Source organism: Echeneis naucrates, chromosome 5 (genome assembly GCF_900963305.1).
Source record: "Echeneis naucrates chromosome 5, fEcheNa1.1, whole genome shotgun sequence".
In the NCBI taxonomy this organism is placed as follows: Eukaryota; Metazoa; Chordata; class Actinopteri; order Carangiformes; family Echeneidae; genus Echeneis; species Echeneis naucrates.
The window spans coordinates 8,758,836-8,775,935 of NC_042515.1; the positions used below are offsets into that span (position 1 = coordinate 8,758,836).

The 17,100-nt window shown below is 40.3% G+C and overlaps 1 protein-coding gene across 10 annotated transcripts in view; it reads right to left on the reverse strand.

Moving 5' to 3' along the window:
* Positions 1 to 4,417: 4,417 nt before the first annotated feature.
* Positions 4,418 to 17,100, reverse strand: part of arhgap9 (Rho GTPase activating protein 9) — a 33,865-nt gene continuing 21,182 nt past the window's right edge. For 7 of the 10 annotated variants that reach the window (XM_029501360.1, XM_029501363.1, XM_029501357.1 and 4 more), the window contains 14 exons: positions 15,511 to 15,657; positions 15,302 to 15,400; positions 14,902 to 14,963; positions 14,704 to 14,791; positions 14,217 to 14,312; positions 13,783 to 13,881; positions 13,116 to 13,221; positions 12,617 to 12,736; positions 11,150 to 11,248; positions 9,675 to 9,752; positions 9,254 to 9,307; positions 8,247 to 8,381; positions 6,764 to 6,869; positions 4,418 to 4,893 (listed from right to left, as the gene is read on the reverse strand). In XM_029501360.1, coding sequence (XP_029357220.1) covers positions 4,707 to 4,893; positions 6,764 to 6,869; positions 8,247 to 8,381; positions 9,254 to 9,307; positions 9,675 to 9,752; positions 11,150 to 11,248; positions 12,617 to 12,736; positions 13,116 to 13,221; positions 13,783 to 13,881; positions 14,217 to 14,312; positions 14,704 to 14,791; positions 14,902 to 14,963; positions 15,302 to 15,400; positions 15,511 to 15,657 — 1,476 coding nt within the window. In that variant the 3' untranslated portion in view covers positions 4,418 to 4,706. The remainder of the gene's footprint in view (positions 4,894 to 6,763; positions 6,870 to 8,246; positions 8,382 to 9,253; positions 9,308 to 9,674; positions 9,753 to 11,149; positions 11,249 to 12,616; positions 12,737 to 13,115; positions 13,222 to 13,782; positions 13,882 to 14,216; positions 14,313 to 14,703; positions 14,792 to 14,901; positions 14,964 to 15,301; positions 15,401 to 15,510; positions 15,658 to 17,100) is intronic. The other 3 variants (XM_029501366.1, XM_029501364.1, XM_029501362.1) reach the window with 2 other exon arrangements.

Consider the following 17,100-nt stretch of genomic DNA (forward strand, 5'->3'; position numbering starts at 1 on the left):
GTCCTGAATTTGAGGAAGGAAGGACATCGATTGTTCCATTCACTTACCAGCAGGTCAATGGTTGCACATGAAGCCATATCAATAAAATCACCTGATGCCTATTCATAACATTTAGTCCTCTTTATAACTGCAACAACATTCACTTTTCATATCCTGTGGTCTGTATTGCCACAGATATTTACCTCTATTTGAAGAGTTAGCAATACCTGTAAAATGTCTTCAATCAAAACCACATGCAGCTATTACTATGTCCCAAAGGGAGTGCTGGACTATATACAGTAGGAGTAATTGTTGCAAGAACGTTTATCAATCATGCTGTGAAATTGAAAGGTAAAACCAACTCATCTCTTCAGGTTAACTTTGGTGCTCAGTGGCTTTAGTTAATCGGCAACCTATTCAGTATTAGGAGGAAGCAGTAGAAAGAGGAAGAACTGGAACGCAGTTTATTTATTCTTTGAAGAAAATGCAGTGGACCGCACCTATTTAATTCTATACCTTGTTATGGGACAGTCGTTTGTGCATTTCTGTATGGGAGATAAAAAAAGGTTAGGTTTAAGATGAATTCAGTCTCTGGGGTTCTATTTCTGCGAGGGAGCAAATAAGACGGAGCTCCTTTAGTTCACTTAATGCTAAAATATCTGCTACTTTTTCTGTAATAATTTACACATGCTGCGGCCGGTTTCACACTTCTGGAATAATAATGTGTCACATGCATGTGTCTGTTGAGGTGTGGCGAGAGGGTCAGGACTCAGGACCCGTACATCACTTTTTAACTTCCTCTGTCTGACTGTAACGTAGTCAACGTTAAAAGTGCCTCAGATGTACTCAGACACCGTGAGCAAACTGACAAAGCCTTGGCAAGTTAAGATAAGATGGTGGTGCATGAGGTGTGACTAAGCTTGTAGCATTCATGCATACTGTGCTCCAAAGTCACTTCTCTTCTTCTCTCTGTGTGTGTGTATGTGTGTTTGTGTTTGTGTGTGTGTGTGTGCGTGTATGTGTATGCGTTTATCACCAAAGATATGCATATGTGTGACACGCCAACTGCCACCCAACTCTTGCGTAGTTCCTCACCTTTTATTTCTGTTTAAAAAAAAAAAAAAATCTTTATTTTCAGTGTCTATTCAGTGTTTTTTTCTATGTTGAACAGTATTTTTTACTGGCACAGATGCGACTTTTGTATTGACTTTTTATATATTTTTTGCATGTTTGTGGATATTTGTAATAAAATTGTACATATTTTTACACCAGAAGTTTGCATGTAATGGATTCTGATTAGAGTTTTCTAATGATGTGAAAATAAAGGTCATACAATAACACACTGGACAAAGCCTAAATAAAAAAAAAAAAACAAAAAAAAAACCAATTGAAGCTAATTCAGTTTTAGTTAATATGTAGAAGGGGCTGTGAAATGTACTGTAAAGGACATCACCATAACGTGATGAGAGATCCTTAAACAGCGCTGTGGGCTCGGCCACTCAGTTTCTCATAACAGTAAACCCTTCCCATCACTGCTCATGATCTGCAGACTCTGATACACGAACTTGTGGCTCCTTCTATTTGCATGATGATTCATCAGAGATAGCTGCTTTGTGTCTGTGGCATTCAGGGTTAAGCAGCTCTGCTGATATTTGACACACTAAGCTTTAGGTAGGCAGTGAGGTGAGGAAATAAGCAGCTAACCGTGACATTAACAAAACAATAGAATCACGTAGGTGGGATGCTTTTGATTCAACATCACCGAGCAAACAGAGCCGTCACCAACTAGTGATGTTAACCTCCCAACTACGACAACGATGACATTTAATTGAGACTGGACTAGTCACGGCAGCAGCATCACTTACAGCACTCTGCAAATCCCATCCACAAGCAACAGGTTGTCAGAATCGGTGCTGAGCAATTTGAAGTTTCGTTTCCCTTTAATAACAGACGCACTAAGCGAACAGACCTCAGAATAAACAAAGATACAGATGTGTCACTGCTGGGAAGGGAAACCAATCCTCACCCAACAAGGTTGACCACAAGGTCATGGCACTTGTCTTTGGCATTATCCTCCTGAGATGTTTATGCAGACCAAAAAAGGTCAAAGTAGATTGAAATAAATGTTTCAAATCTGCCAAAGGTACCAGTTCATTCAGTTTCAATTTTCAAAGCAAGACTACAATCAGCACAATTCTCCGTAGACCTTCTCTTCTCTTAACCCAAGACAAAATATTCAGAAACACAACCTTAGTTATTTCAGGAGACAGTTGTGTCCCTTTCTTTTTGAATAAATCAAGTTCATTAAAATAGATCTGACCAAGCAAATTACTATTAAATACACTTTTAAAATGGTTAGTTTAAATGCAGAATATGAAAATTAAATTAGTTTCTTGAATGAAAAACATTTCACAACCTTCTTGTTATTTTATATCCATAAATTTTAATACTGAAGAACATTTTTGTTTTATTGTTGCAGAAATAATAATAAACAAAATAACCATCTACAGATGTAAAATGGTTTTGACCTAATGCTGAGCTATTAATTTCATCATGCATCAAAAATCTGTGGCTGGGAGCAAATTCACCATTCTGCTTGTGTTAAGGACACACAGGGGCATATTTGTATGTTTTATATTGATAAATTTAAAACAATCATTAAAAAGTCAAATAAAAGTCAAAGAAGACAGAACAGAAAGAAAACCAATAAAGCGTAAAAAAGGAAAAGCACTAAAAGGCAGAAAGTAAGTGAGTTTGACTTTGGCTGCCAGCACTGCTGATTTGGAGGGTGGAGTATTTGATTGTGTCGCTGATTCCAATTTTAGGGTAAGTAGAATTAGCACCATCACTCAAAAATGAAATAAAACACATCATCGCAGAGCACAGAGATTTTACAGCAAGTTTTCGCCGATGGCTCCTATCCTTTTAACGTCGGAATATCCCAGAATGAAGAAATTTACAGTAAAATAATAATATTCTGGCTGTTATCTCTTTTTTGCATGGTATAATAAATAGAAAAACCTTATTTCTGATATGAGGGGGGCACTGGAACATTTAGCTGTCAAAAAGAGAGAAAAGAATCAAACAAGCTGAACCGATGATGGATGTATAAAGGGGATAAATGTGATTCAGTGTACACACGCACTTGATCATAAACAAGCACAATTGTTGAGTGAAACAGAAAGCATTTCTGTGTCAATGATCTCGGATACAACAACCAAAAGTTCCAATTGCTTTCCATCGATCAGCTACACATCAGCCCCTCCCGGCACCCTCACATGCCTTGAAATAATAAGAGCATAAAAATGAATAAATACTATCTAATAAAACTTAGCAAATTCTATAAGCCCAACACCCCCCACCCCCCCACTGTGCCTCTTTTCTGCTCGTTTTTTGTCTTTTGCCAAACCCACAGTCAATATAAAATTACCAAAGCCGCAGAGTGAGAGAGTGAGAAGGTTCTGGGGAAAATCCACATTTTTTAAACATATGCATTTCCAGTTCCTCTTTTGTTCTGTTATTAAAAGCAGCATTTGCACCAATCACAGGGGATGGCTTCACCCGCCGAGCCTCCGCAGCCCACATACCTCCACAAACCTACATTATCTGTCACGCAACCGGTTGCTCAGCGCAGACAACCTGACACGCACGTCCCAAAAGAATATCACAAAACACATGAAATCAGTTTGTTTACTTTTTCTTTCTTTTGCGTTTATTGCAGGAAAGTTGTCAGGTCCAAGTAATATTTTAATGACACTGCTCATGTCAAAGCAAATGTTCAATTTTGCTATTATATAATGTTTAGGTTACATACTGTTTTCAAAGTGCTACAAGTCGACACAAACGCTATTTTACATATTTACAACTTCATTTTCTATACTTAATCTGAAAAGATTGAACTGATAAAAACGGGAGATAGGTTCAAAATTGTACAATAAAGGAAACTTTGATGATCAATTAACAGGTAAAGGTCTATTTGGTACTAAGGAACACGTGCTGCCCTGTTGGCACTTTCATCACATCATTAAACGTATGCCTTCATGTTTGAAAAGTTCTCTCAAATGAACCTGAGAACCCATTTCAACTTCATCTTAACACCATATAACTTCAGTCGAGATGGGGCTACATTTACACGCCCAGCTTGCTTCCTGCTTGTTTGCATAATTTGCAGTGCACCTCCACCAACACCGCAGGTGAAATCTGTCCATCCTTCCTGCAAGAGGTGCTGGTGCACGTGTTTTCACAGTGAGATGGTTCTGCTAAGATTTGTTTCAGTGCTATGCTTAAACACAATCTTACTTGATAAATAACTGATTAAGACAAAGCTATTTGAACAGGCTGGAGGAGATCTATCACTTTTATGGCTTTTTATTTGTCTTGATCAAGTGACAAGGAGGCGTCTGTTCAAGCAGCGAAGAACACCAGGGCTGGGCTCCACATTTGCAGTCAAAGGCGCAAGTATTGCAGCTAAAATTGGCTTTTCTTTTCTTTTTTTTTTTTTTTACTATTATTGTTTTAACATGGCTTTATATGGAGGCCAGATGTCATGATTAGCAGCTTTCTGTCCTGGTTCTTTTTACCCCATAATTATCTTTTGATGTGAAATCCATTTTACACCATATGAGTCAACAGGCTAAGAGGACAAACGTTGCACTACTTGTGCTTTCGTCTGATCTGGAGGAGCCTTTTGAACCCCTCCCCCCTCCCCCCCCCCCAGTCCAGAAAGATCAAGAGGGTCCTCTGGTTCCAAAGATGTGGTCAAATTCACTGAGGATGAGCTCCACCGCCTGGTTCTGGTAAACCATGTTCACCGCCATGTTGCCATTGTCGCGCTCGGGGCGCATCAGGGTCGGCCCGAATACAATGCCGATGTTCTGTGTGGTCATTCTGTTGGTACCCGAATGTTCCAACACTCTACAAGGAAGGAGAGGAACAGACTTACAGTTTATTATAACATCTACAATATCAACCCCAAAAAAAGAGAACATAATTAAAATAACTAAAACAGTTCTGGATAAAGGATTCTGAACTTTAACCAAATTGCTCTGAGGATGGCAATTTCAGTTGGTTCATTACTTTTAGATCCAAAATGAAATATCGCGACAACCCTTTGATGGATTGCCATGAAAGTTGACATTAATGGTAGTCAGGTGACAAATCCTAATGACTCTGATGATCCTTCCATCAGAGCCAGGAAAAAGCTCACAGATGTGGTTTTGAGTGAAATATCTCAAAGGCAATTGAATGGATTGCTATAAAACTGGTTAAGACATAAATGTCCCTATAAGCATGAATTTGAAATTCTAATTTGTCCAAACATGAGTCTATGGGCATACACCGACAACACACAAGTATCAGCTTTACTAAGGGTAGTGTTAGCATGCTAACACACACTACCAATGAACATGGTTAACATCACTCCTGCTTAAAATCAGCATGTTAGCATGCTGATTTTAGCAAACAGCTCAAAATGCAGCTTTACAGAGCCAGATTGCAGATGATTGTTAACTGGCCATACAGCTTCATTTCACTCTTGTGGTAACTATGTGACATCTTTATAATTCTTACAAACTCTGTAGAGCAACTAACAGAGTCACCATGTGTACGTCAGAAGTCATGTTCATGCCTGTGTATCTGCGTTTTACAAAGTAGATACAAGCACATAAGTGTCCTGTATCCACTGACTGTGTGTGTGTGTGTGTGTGTGTGTGATCTGGGGGGACTCAGGAATGGGTTAAAGCCACAGCATGAGACATTCTTCTAAAAATGCCATTCCCACCAAGCCACAGAAGCAGCCAGCAATTGCTCAAAACTTCCACATTAAAAAGAGAGGAGGAAAAGAGAGAGAAAGCAGGGAGGGAAGAGAGGAAAAAAAAAAAGGAGTGAATAAGGGAGAGGACGAAGAGAGAGAAAAGAGAGAGGTTCCAGTGGTGGCGGCGGTGGTGTTGGTATGCCTTCCAGCAGACGAACCACAAGGCTCCCATGGGACCTTTGAGGCAAGGAGAAGAGAGGGTGGGGGGGCAGGGGAGGGAGGAGTATGGAGAAAAAGGGAGAAAGGGATGGAAAGAGGAGAAAGAAGGGAGGACTAAAAAGGGGAGAGGGAAGAGAGAGTGAAAAAGAAGGAGAAGAAGTGGGGAAAGAAAGGTAGGAAGCCAGAAAGAGCGGAGGAGACAGAGGTGATTGGGCAGCAGATAATAAATGAGAAGCAGAATGAGGAGGGGGGGGTGGGTGACAGCAGGGAGAAAACGAGGGAAAGACACAGAGTTGACAAATTCAGCGAGCCCACCACACCCTGGCACAAACATCAGCCTCAGAACACGAACACTCACCCCTGAAGTGGAAGGAAAAACCATAGGCGGTAAAAAACACACATTTTATGTACTGTAAAAGGAACTGGCTCATAGAACATTGTACGCCATTCATCTTCCTCCAGCCTTTTCATCTTCATAGGGACCCAAACTTAACAACAGTGTGATCCTGGTACAGCGCTGGCATGCTTTGAGAGCAACGGCCAAAGAATCGCTGACAGAAAATGACTGAGAACAACAGGGGAACTACTCCATCTTGTGGTCAGTTTTACAAAAGTAAAGTTACAAGCAAGAGATTTTATTTTCTCTACAAGGGCATCTGGTTCATTCTGAAATGCCCCAACGTGCTGGGGGAATATATTATGAAATGACACTGAAACCATGATGAATAAATGGAAATAAGCAGAGACGAAGAGAGATAACACAGATAACACAGCAGAGACGCACTACGCATGGTTTTATTCCCATCCTCTCACCGTTTGAGGTGGCGGCACATAAACAGCAGCGTGTCGTGGTTTGGAGGGGGCATGCTGAGCACCAGACACTTCAAACGGTCCACTTTGTCCATGTAGTCTGAAATCTCTGCAACACAGAGCAAGACACATCACAGTGAATGTCATCATTTGCAACACATTTCATTACTTTATTACATCCAAATCCTGATTTACAACCATTAACTGATCTCACAATGACTTTATCAGAATCTACTGTCTAATTTGATACAGCAGCTCGCAATGAGATCAGTACTATACGGACTGCCATGTTTTCACACGCAATCCCATGGATTGATAAGAACCTATGCCCAAAATATATTTGTATTTATTTTAATTTTATTTCCTTTGAAAGTTTCCCTACTGCATATAATTTACATTGAAATGCCAGATTAACTACTGATAAGTAAATTATATTAAGATGCATTGGCGTTGTAGACAATGTATCGCAGACATGAATGATAATTTGATTAAAGCAGATAAAGAAAAACGTTTTGGAGATATTGTTGTAAGTGTCAACACATACTATCAAAAGATCAAAACTGCGATGAGTGCACTGATCTTGCTGCCTGTAGGTTAAGCTTGATTCGGTTGCACTACAGATCTACATGGTTATTTAAACACTGTTATAAACGTATTTCAGACTTTGCTGAAAAGAACCCAGGGAATGTTGTTTATTTTGTGTCATTCTCACACAGAACGTGTTGCTGAAACTGCACACTAGTAGACTGAATGTGTCGATCTGTTGCTGAAGAAAGTAATCAGTTAAGAACTGCACTATTTACCCACTCAAGTCAGAAAAGCATTTGACATTTTTTTTCCTGAGGAACTTTGGAAATCTTTGTAAGGAAAGAATGAAGGTACTGCTATATATGCACTACAAATTTTACATCTTCAGTAGGAGTGAATAGGCAGCTGTAAAATATATATAAAAGAAATAAACAAATGGATGGTTGGTTTGATTCATGGGGACAATTAGAAAGAATCATGCCAGGTTAGCTTTATCCTTTAAATGATGGTGCCATATGGGTTGTATGAAAAAGTGTAGCTTAAATGTGAAGACTTGTACTTAAAATCTTGTTTCTGCAATAAAATCATCACCTTTTAAGTTTTAATTCAATACTGCCAGTCAAGTCCAGTTTGTTCAATATCTAATTATTTTACTCTAGACTTAAGTGTTGTTGCCTTGGAAAGAAGCATTGTGTGTGTGTGTGTGTGTGTGTGTGTGTGTGTGTGTGTGTGTGTGTATGTGTGTGTGTGTGTGTGTGCGCATATCCACATCGGCATCATACAGGGGCATTTGCCTATAACCCACACTCTACCTCCCTCACGGGATAAAGGACACAAAGGTCTCCTAACTCATGGGGAGGGGGGCAGATTGGTCAAATTCAAGTGTCACTACATTAGGAGAGAGGCGATAAAAAAACATTTATTCAAGCTGTGAATGGGACTGAAACCGGTGACTCACTGACTGTCTCCATGATGTCTGTGAAGAAGCCGTAGGGCACCAGAGGCTCAGGGAGCTCGCGGAAGAAAAGTTTCAAAGCTCCCGTGATTACATGAATGTCTTCCCACTCGCTCTCGTCCAAATTCAGCTTCTCCTCTGAGAGACAGTGTGTGGGGTGGAGGGTTAGGGGGAGTGTTGAGGGGAATGGCAAGAAATTCAAACAGCCAGGGTCAGAAGAAGTGAAAAGCGAGGCAATATGAAAAGGAGAGACAAAGAGTTAGGATTGAGAAAAAAAAAAGCGGCGTTACAGTCACTGCATCATTTAGTGAAGAACAGAACAGAGCGCATTCACATCAGAGCTGAAGCCTTGTAGCTGCAGGAGGGAGATAAAGAAAGTAAGAGAAGTCACAGAAGCAACAAACACACTCTAAATTTCACACACACTTCAAAATATAAAGCGCACTTATTTTAAATCCAGGCCTGAACAGTGCTTCTCAAATTGGATCAAAAGAGCCAAAGGAAAAAACCAAACCAACAAACAAACAAAAAGTCTTTGTTTCATAAAGATTAATGTTAATGGTACTAAACAAATGGTGCCATCTCTGGCATCTGGTGATGAGAAATATAAGATAGGGAGATAACACTGCAGGATTAAATCTCTTCACAGCGCACAAGCACTGGATTCCCAGCTTTGTCCACATGATGGCAGCCATGGACTGTGAAAGAGAGGCGGTTGTACAACCTGCTGCGTGTTATTACATCAGAAAACTTAAAGCAGAAAAGCCTAAGGGACGCACATACATTAAGCAAATGGTAGCACAACCACCAAACTGCTGTCTGCCGCAGCTCAGCTCAGCCCAGCTCAGCTCAGCCCAGCTCAGCTCGTCCGCCCGTGGCGGGCGTTTTGGTGAGGTTTTTTTTTTTTTTTTTTGACTGAGAGGTTCAGGTTATGCAACATATAATGCACAAAACAAGCAGGGCTCAGTAGCACTTAAAAGCGGCTTCTTTCCTCGTCCACCCGAATCTACCTTGTACAAACTCCTTGGGGAACATGTAACGTCCGTCAGTAGTCACAGCTCGCTCTGCAAAAACCAACATTAACTCAGTCATGTCCTTTTCATCAAAAGGATGGTGTGTAGTAGGAGTGAGACAATGACGGATTCGAGCAGGCATGCAATGAGCGTGTGTTGAAAACAAAAGAGGTTCACTTGTGTGAAATTTTTGACTTTTGAACTATCAATCACTAAAATACAAAACCAGCTGACATTTGTTTTGATTTCAAGTGTCTGAAAAAGAGAAACGAGACAAAAATGGTGTCTGACAAATGCCAGGAAAATTAGACTTCCACCTGCACCCACTTCTCTCCTCCTTTGACATTTTCCTCTCGTGTTACTGTCAGAGACAAAGTCAACATTATCAACAGTAATCTGATCATTTTTCCTTCCTCACCGTGGTTCACCAGAAAACGCAGTTTCTGAATCACTGCCAGGTTTCCCGAGACTCTGTAGATGCCATCAGTGTCCAGTCCTGCATCAGGAGACATAAGGAGGTTAGTATATACATACCACTGACATATTATACAGACACACACACACACACACACGTTAGTATTTGTATATATGTGTTTGTGTTAGTGTATTTAAACTTCACTCCATGAAATAAAGATAAAAAGATTTTGCCAGGTTTGTTTTCCTGGCCTCAGAAAAGTGTCAAGTGCCCGGAACACGTAAATAAAACAGAGTACAGGCCCATTTTGACACTTTTAAGTCACATTTTGCATGATCACAAGGGCAATGTCTGATTTTTTTTTTTTTTACTTCCCCTTATATTTCATAATGTCTGTCAAAGCACCTTTGACAGACATTTAACTATGTTAAATATTGCCTGTTAATTTCTTTAAATACTGTCTTTTATTATTGCTATTTGTTGACTATTACTTTTCTCTGTTGTGTTTTAGCCTCATGTGTCAATTCCAGTCATTGTGGGCTGAAATCCCAAATTTGTGTTGGGGGCCTTTGAAACAATCAGTCATTTAATAGATTTGACAGAAAACAGTTTACACCATTTTTCGAGGATAAAATGAGATAAACTGGATTACGGTTCCTTGCATAAATATTTGCTGGTTTTTATGTTGGGTTTTTTAACTGATGGTCAGACAAATTAGGAAAGAGTGATTCGGTCCTTGTAGATTGCGGTGGAAATATTCACTTTTTTCTGACAAGCCACAGACTTGAAGAGAATTAATCAAGGAAATTCCTTCCAGATTTATGTGATAATGATAATATTTGTTAACTGCAGCCCTTATCTGTATAACTGGAAAAAAAAAATCTTTGTCCTTAGACCCCCAAATCAGTCAAAGGAAAACCACACAACTCCTCCATTTCTACCACAGTGATTATATACACTAGCTATGAGAGTTAACAAAGTAATTCTTCTTTCAACTTTTGTGGCAGCAGTTTAGTCACTTAGCCATAAAAGTTTTTCACTCTGTCATAGCCTTAAATGTAATTGGATCCGTCTGAAATGGCTCCCTAGAAATATTTAAAACATCAAAACCAGCTTTTTAAGATTGTGTGGTCAAAACATTTTCTTTGTTTGTTTGTGTGAGTTAAATATTTATTGCTTCTAAACAGTTTCCAACAAAACCCCCTTCGTTTTCTCTAATTTCCATCTCTTTCTGCCTGGCAGCTGTCGAAGGTCCTTTTTTCCTAATGTGCGCCTCCGAGTCTGCGTCCTCTTTGGCAATCAGAAACCTTTTGCAGCAACTTTCTGCCTGAAGATTTGTGTCACAGGACTGAACAGATGGTGCAGAGATGCTGTTACTGACTGATGTGCAGAACGAGACTGAGGTTGCTCTCTCATGTGCCCGCTGTAAGTGGTGGATAACATTAGCAGCGAGCCGACGCTCTCTGCGGCGACTGTACCTCTCCTCTCCACCGCCTCAGTACAAAGCCTGACGAAGCGAGGGACGGTGCTCCTCTCCCGCTCGCAGAGCATCTCCAGACTACAGCCGAACACCTGATCTGAAGAGCCGTGACAGACAAACACAAACACACTTTTTATGTCTGTTCAGAGGTTTTTTTCCCTCAGATAACAGACATGATGTAAGAACTGCAGGCTTAAGTTAATCTAGCGACACATTCACTGTACACTATGACTCCATTCCCAGTAGAGATGTTGGCTCACACTTGATGATGCAATACAAGCTATGTACTGTATATTCTATAAGGTTAAATCAAATCCATTGCAGGCTTTTGGACCCGATTATGATGCTGGTAAACTGCTGCGTGATCACTGATGAACTTGCTTGTGAGGAACACGTCATCAAAAATGAGAACTGAAATATATTCTCCCATGAAGTGCAGGTTCCTGTTTTCAACTACATTTTCAAACTAACTAGAAACGGCTGTAAAGTAATTGTATTTTTATAAATGTACAGCTGCTTAGCCTTTAATCTAAAAAACCTCTCCTGTTACAATGGCACACAGGAAATCATGTCATGTCTCCTGTGAGAATACTATGGAGGCCACACAGGCCTTAAGGCCACCTAGTTACTGTTGTACTATTAAATTCTAATGGAGGCAGTAGCTGTCGGAATAAAAATAATTGTTTAATCTTTGTTAAACATATGAGACACTGGGGCATCATAGAGTGGCCAAGGGGTTTAACTGCAACATCTCTTCCTCTCTTCCTCTTCCTCTTAAAAATGTTTTATGTTTTTGCTGAGATATTTTAACATGACAAAAAATATATGATAAAAGCATTTTTTTTTTTTAGAAAGGCCCACAGATGTAGAAATCTGCAGAATATGATCCTATTTGGGTGGTGGTGGTAATCCCTTAGCAAGGGCTCCTGCCATTGTTGGGTTACAAGCCAAGAGGTTATAATAACTTCTTCTGAGCAGAGCTACACATTCAAAGCAGATTGGAGACTACGTTTAATCATTAACCTAAAATGTGGGCTGCTACTTCAGCCGAAGAAAGACGTAATAAAGATAAGACTTAACACTGGTGTCTCTCTCCACAGATGGAGACAGCTGGGAAGTAAACAGCTGTTAATGCTAATACTGGCTAATTAACAATAACAAAGCTAATATGGCTCCTTTAAACAGTTCAGTGACCCTTTCTGACCTGCTTTCCTCATTTACTGTTACTCACTTGCTCTGAACAATTAAAAAAAAAAAAAAAAACACGAGTTATTTGGCTGTTGCACATTGTAATTGGGGAAATGTCCTCAACTTTGAAACAAAAGTCAAGATACTGACTTTTTAGTTTTAATTTTAATCGTGGAGCAAAAGAGAACGTCGCCATTATTCATCACTGCCCTCTATGCTGCTGTTTAAAGGGTATACATGCAGTCTGACAGGCTGAAACTTCAAAAAGAAACTTCACCTTTAATGAGCCCTTTCTCCTGCAAGGCCTGCAGAGGAGGCCTCTTTAGGATTAACTTCTTCAGCCGGGTCTTTACTCTTTTTCTCTCTGTGTTTTCCAGGTTGGATGCTGAGCGAGGGACTGCAGAGGGAGGAAAGGAGAAGGTGGAGGAGTTGGAAGAAGACAGGGAGGAAGAGGAGGAGGTCAGTGCTGCGCGTTCGGTTGCGGGGCAGGAGAGCAGATGAGAGGGGATGGTGGTGAGGATGAAAAGTGGGAGGGCCGGGTGACGTCGCAGGTGAGACAGGACTGATGGGGGGATTATTTGCCACGGGGGCCGTGTGAAAATATATGTGGGCTGAATGGAGGAGAAAATGGAGGAGAGGATGGAAGGATGTAAGAGGCCTGTATGGAAGTTCGAAGAAAAAAGTGATGATGATGGTGTGAGTGAACTAGGGTGGAGGGCATGGATGGTTCTGAGAACCGCATGAGTAAATGACGTCAGAACAGAATGATGACTTACGTGACGTTCTCCTGTCATCCTCATCTCCACTGTGGTCCAGCATCTCCATGCTGCCCACTCTCCGCAGAGAGTACAGGAGGACGTTGTCTAACGGGTTTTCACGCTCCTGGAAGGCATGAAACTGTTTTAATTTGGTTACACATTCACTTTATACCACTCCTGTCTGGAGGAATATCATTATTTATTACAACTATAATAAAGGCAACCAATGTTTGTTAATCTTACATTCCCCTTGTCTTTTAGCCCGGTTTTTGGTCCCCACCAAATCAGTCTTTGAATGGACACAGGTAATACATAAAGGTTTCATCATGACTTTCTTTAACGACTTGAATCACAGGCTCAGAGAGGACCAAATGAGCACACAGTAGGTTGGTGTAGCTTTAAATGAATGAATAGCAAAAACTATCCCCAAATTATCTACCAGTGACGCTCTTGTGAAATTAATTGTGAATGAGGGGATTTTTTTTTTTTTTAAACTATAAACATGAACATATCTTGTTACGTGAACAACGTTAAGGTTGCATGTAACACTATGTAATTCAGTTGTCCTCCTTACTAAAGGTATGACATAATTTAGTTCGAAGAAGGAAACCATTACTGCCACAAACAGAGAAGCGGTAAATATATATATATTTTTCAAAGTTCAACTGTGGTGTGTTTGTCTCACCAGTCTGTCGATGACGCTCTGAATGGTCTTGTACCACTCTTTAATCAGAGAATCTGTCTCTGACTGCAGCAGGAATTCGTTGCCTGTCACTGTCCTGAGCTGAAACAAAAACACAAACTGTATTAATGAAATGTTCGCAGTGAGGATAGCATGTGTATTTCAGAGACAAATACATTTTTTACTGCTTCCTTTTTATTGGTTAGGCTAGGTTAAATAAAGCTTTCCATTCTCAGTTCCCTCACTGACCCCTTACAGGACAGATAAGGAGTCTATACATCAGCTCATGTCTATCACTGAGGTCTGAACAACTGCTTATGCTCATCTATAACATCTCATTATTTGTTAGATTTCTCAAAAGTTTAACGTTGAGAGTGCCTCCTGAAGTAATATTCTTTTCTTTTACATTGTTTTCTTACGTTCCACCTTCTTCTTACCTTAAACACATTCTTCTTGCTGGACAGCTCGTTGGCCCAGTGCAGTTGGGCTCCTCTTAAATCCACACTGCTCTCAGGTCGACTGTTTCCTGGTTTCTGTTTTTGATAGACAGGTAAACACACAAAAATGTATCAACACGTTTTGGCTTTGACAGCCAAAGTGTGCACGTCATTTTCACAGCTTGGGCCCGTGAGGTGAAAACCCACAGTGTGTGTGGAAATATCCAGCTGTGTGCTCACTTTTTGGGTGTAACAAAAGCTTCTGCTCATTGTGTAATGAAACAGCTGACGTGTTTAATATGGATTTTTTTTTTTTTTTTTCCCCAAATAAAAAAAAAATTCAACCTGCAGACAAAGCAGTATCTGCATTTATAAAGTGACCCAAACTCAGCGTTAACTGGGGATATCATAGTTATGCTGCATGGAATAATTTCCCACTGAGCAAAAATATTACCTTGTCTATAACCATGAAACACAATGTTCTCACCCAGCTGGAGAGTGTCTGTGATTTAGGATCTTTGAAGAAAACCAGACTGTTTCCAACCAAGACGACCCAGGATGGACTCCAGTTTTTCCTGCAACCCCACAAGCAGGTGCGTTGCTCAGTCAGAATTTGGCTCATCAAGCCATACTCGTGCTCTTTTGTTGAGAAAACACATTTATTAAAAGCCTCATGAGGCCTCACCTCAGTTTCCTGCCCCCCTCTGCAATCTTTGTCTTGTTCAAGAGACCAGCTTTTTCCAGCTCCTGAGAACACATCAAGGGGTTAGTGGTACATTAGACTCTACTGCATTCAAGTGCTGATATCTCTACAGAGATAACAGGTTTATTATTATTAATCAAGTTATAAATACAAGATTAACTGTTAAAAGTTAAGTACAACAGAGCTTTTCTGCATCCTGAACAAGCCCATTTAACTTCACTACTATGAGTTCAAAAAGTATTGTGAGTGGAGTGGCTCTATAATCTCGTATTCTGCAGGAGAGAGCAACTAAGAAGTGAGTGCAATATAGCAAAACAGGAATCTATCTATTTGATCTAATTATCTGTCCATCCATCCATCAGTTAAGTTAGTATGGTGTCACCGGTGTGCAGCCATCGCTGTCTGGAGAGTTCTGTGGAGACGGAGGCTCCACGATGATGTTGGTCACATTGCGGGAGTAATCGCTGCACTGTTGGACCATCTGAAAGGCAGGAAGCAGCCATTATCAGTTGTGCTCATTTTTCACCATGTGTAATTGCATGAGTGTCTCCCTTTTGCCTGTATGTGTCTGGGTGTTTACACAGTATATACCTTGCCATTTTCAGGCAGGATCATAGATTTTGAGTGACTGAGTTGCTGTTTGACATCATGCGAGGTGGCAGAGTTATGACACTGGCCATCTGCGCTGCCGAACGCCATCGTGCTCAGGTTATCAGACGAGGCTGCACGCTGCATGCTCTTCACAAGGGTTAAAGGTCGGGGTTATATTGTTGGGTGAATTGTAAGGGGGGATGAGACAAACAAGGGAGAGGGAAATAGCTTTTTTATTTTGTGCAAACGGAGAAATAAATACAGCATACTCCCATGGCATTTCTTTTTTACTTTTGCTTGATATTACATTCACTGTACGTTTTAGCATTTAGCTGGCGCTCTTGCCTAAAGCAGCAGTACAATCAGTATGAATCCTGACACAAATTATAATTACAAACAAAGATATTAAGCAACTGCAGAAAGGTCAGGGCCTGTTCAGCAATTCTGCATGCAGTTTCTCCTCTGATTTCTTCATTTCATTTCCTCTGTATTCTAACATGTAGGACGTGGGATCAGCTGGCTTTGCAGTTTAAACAAATTCATGCAAACAATCATGAAAAACTTCAAACCTAATACTGGAAGGCAGTAAATCATCAACTTTTTTATTTTTTCACTGCAGTGGATGTATTAGTTAATGGCAGGCACTTATATGTTGTGTAGTTTCTCTAACAAATGACAGCAAAGTTAACAAAAAGGTTTCTGCTTTACTTTCAAAACACCACTGGCAGGAACCTGAACACAGGTGTGAGTCATCACACCTTTGCTGAATTCTGCTCACTCACTTTGATACAACAGCCAATCACGATGTGTATGCATCAGCATTTCAACAGGTTTCTTAGCTGCACGCACCCTCTGCTCTCTTACTAGTGCTCATAAAGGGATAGATGTCAAGAAACCATTGCACGTCAAATCTGAATCAAGATGCAGGTATTTAAACGGCTTCACTTCCTGGAAGTGTAATAATGCAACAGTTATGCTGCCACACAACTTCATTTACATGTATGAACTACAAAGAGGAATTAAAGCACTCTGACACGCACTGATGATCTGAGTGCCTCCTCTAAGAGCTCAAATACACAAATGGAAAAAAAAGTTAGGGGTTATTTCATAAGAAAAGGTGAGGCCAGATTGTTGGAGAAGCAATGCAAAAGGATGCAGTCAAAAAAAAAAAAAAAAAAAAAAAAAATATATATATATATATACACATGAGTGTGCATGATGGCAGACAAACGCACATGTTCACACATCTAACATTTGCAGCAACAGCCATAATTAAGTACCTTTCCCAATTCCTAACCTACTTTCAACAATCAGACAAAATATCCTCCCTAATGTTTGCCATCTCTTCATGCGAGGCGGATTAGCACTAAGAGCCAAATCTGCTCCTTTGCTAAGAGGAGGCCTTTAAAAGGGCTTTAAACCAAGTGCTCCCACACCCCACTGTGATGCAACATGTTGCAGGAAGAAATGCTTGGATAACAGCCTTTCTTTTTACACCATGAGTTGCTATTTCACCACCTTAGTATGCATAAGTGCTGATCACGGACAATCCAAAGAGCATAGCTGGCAGCGCATTAATGTATTCTACAG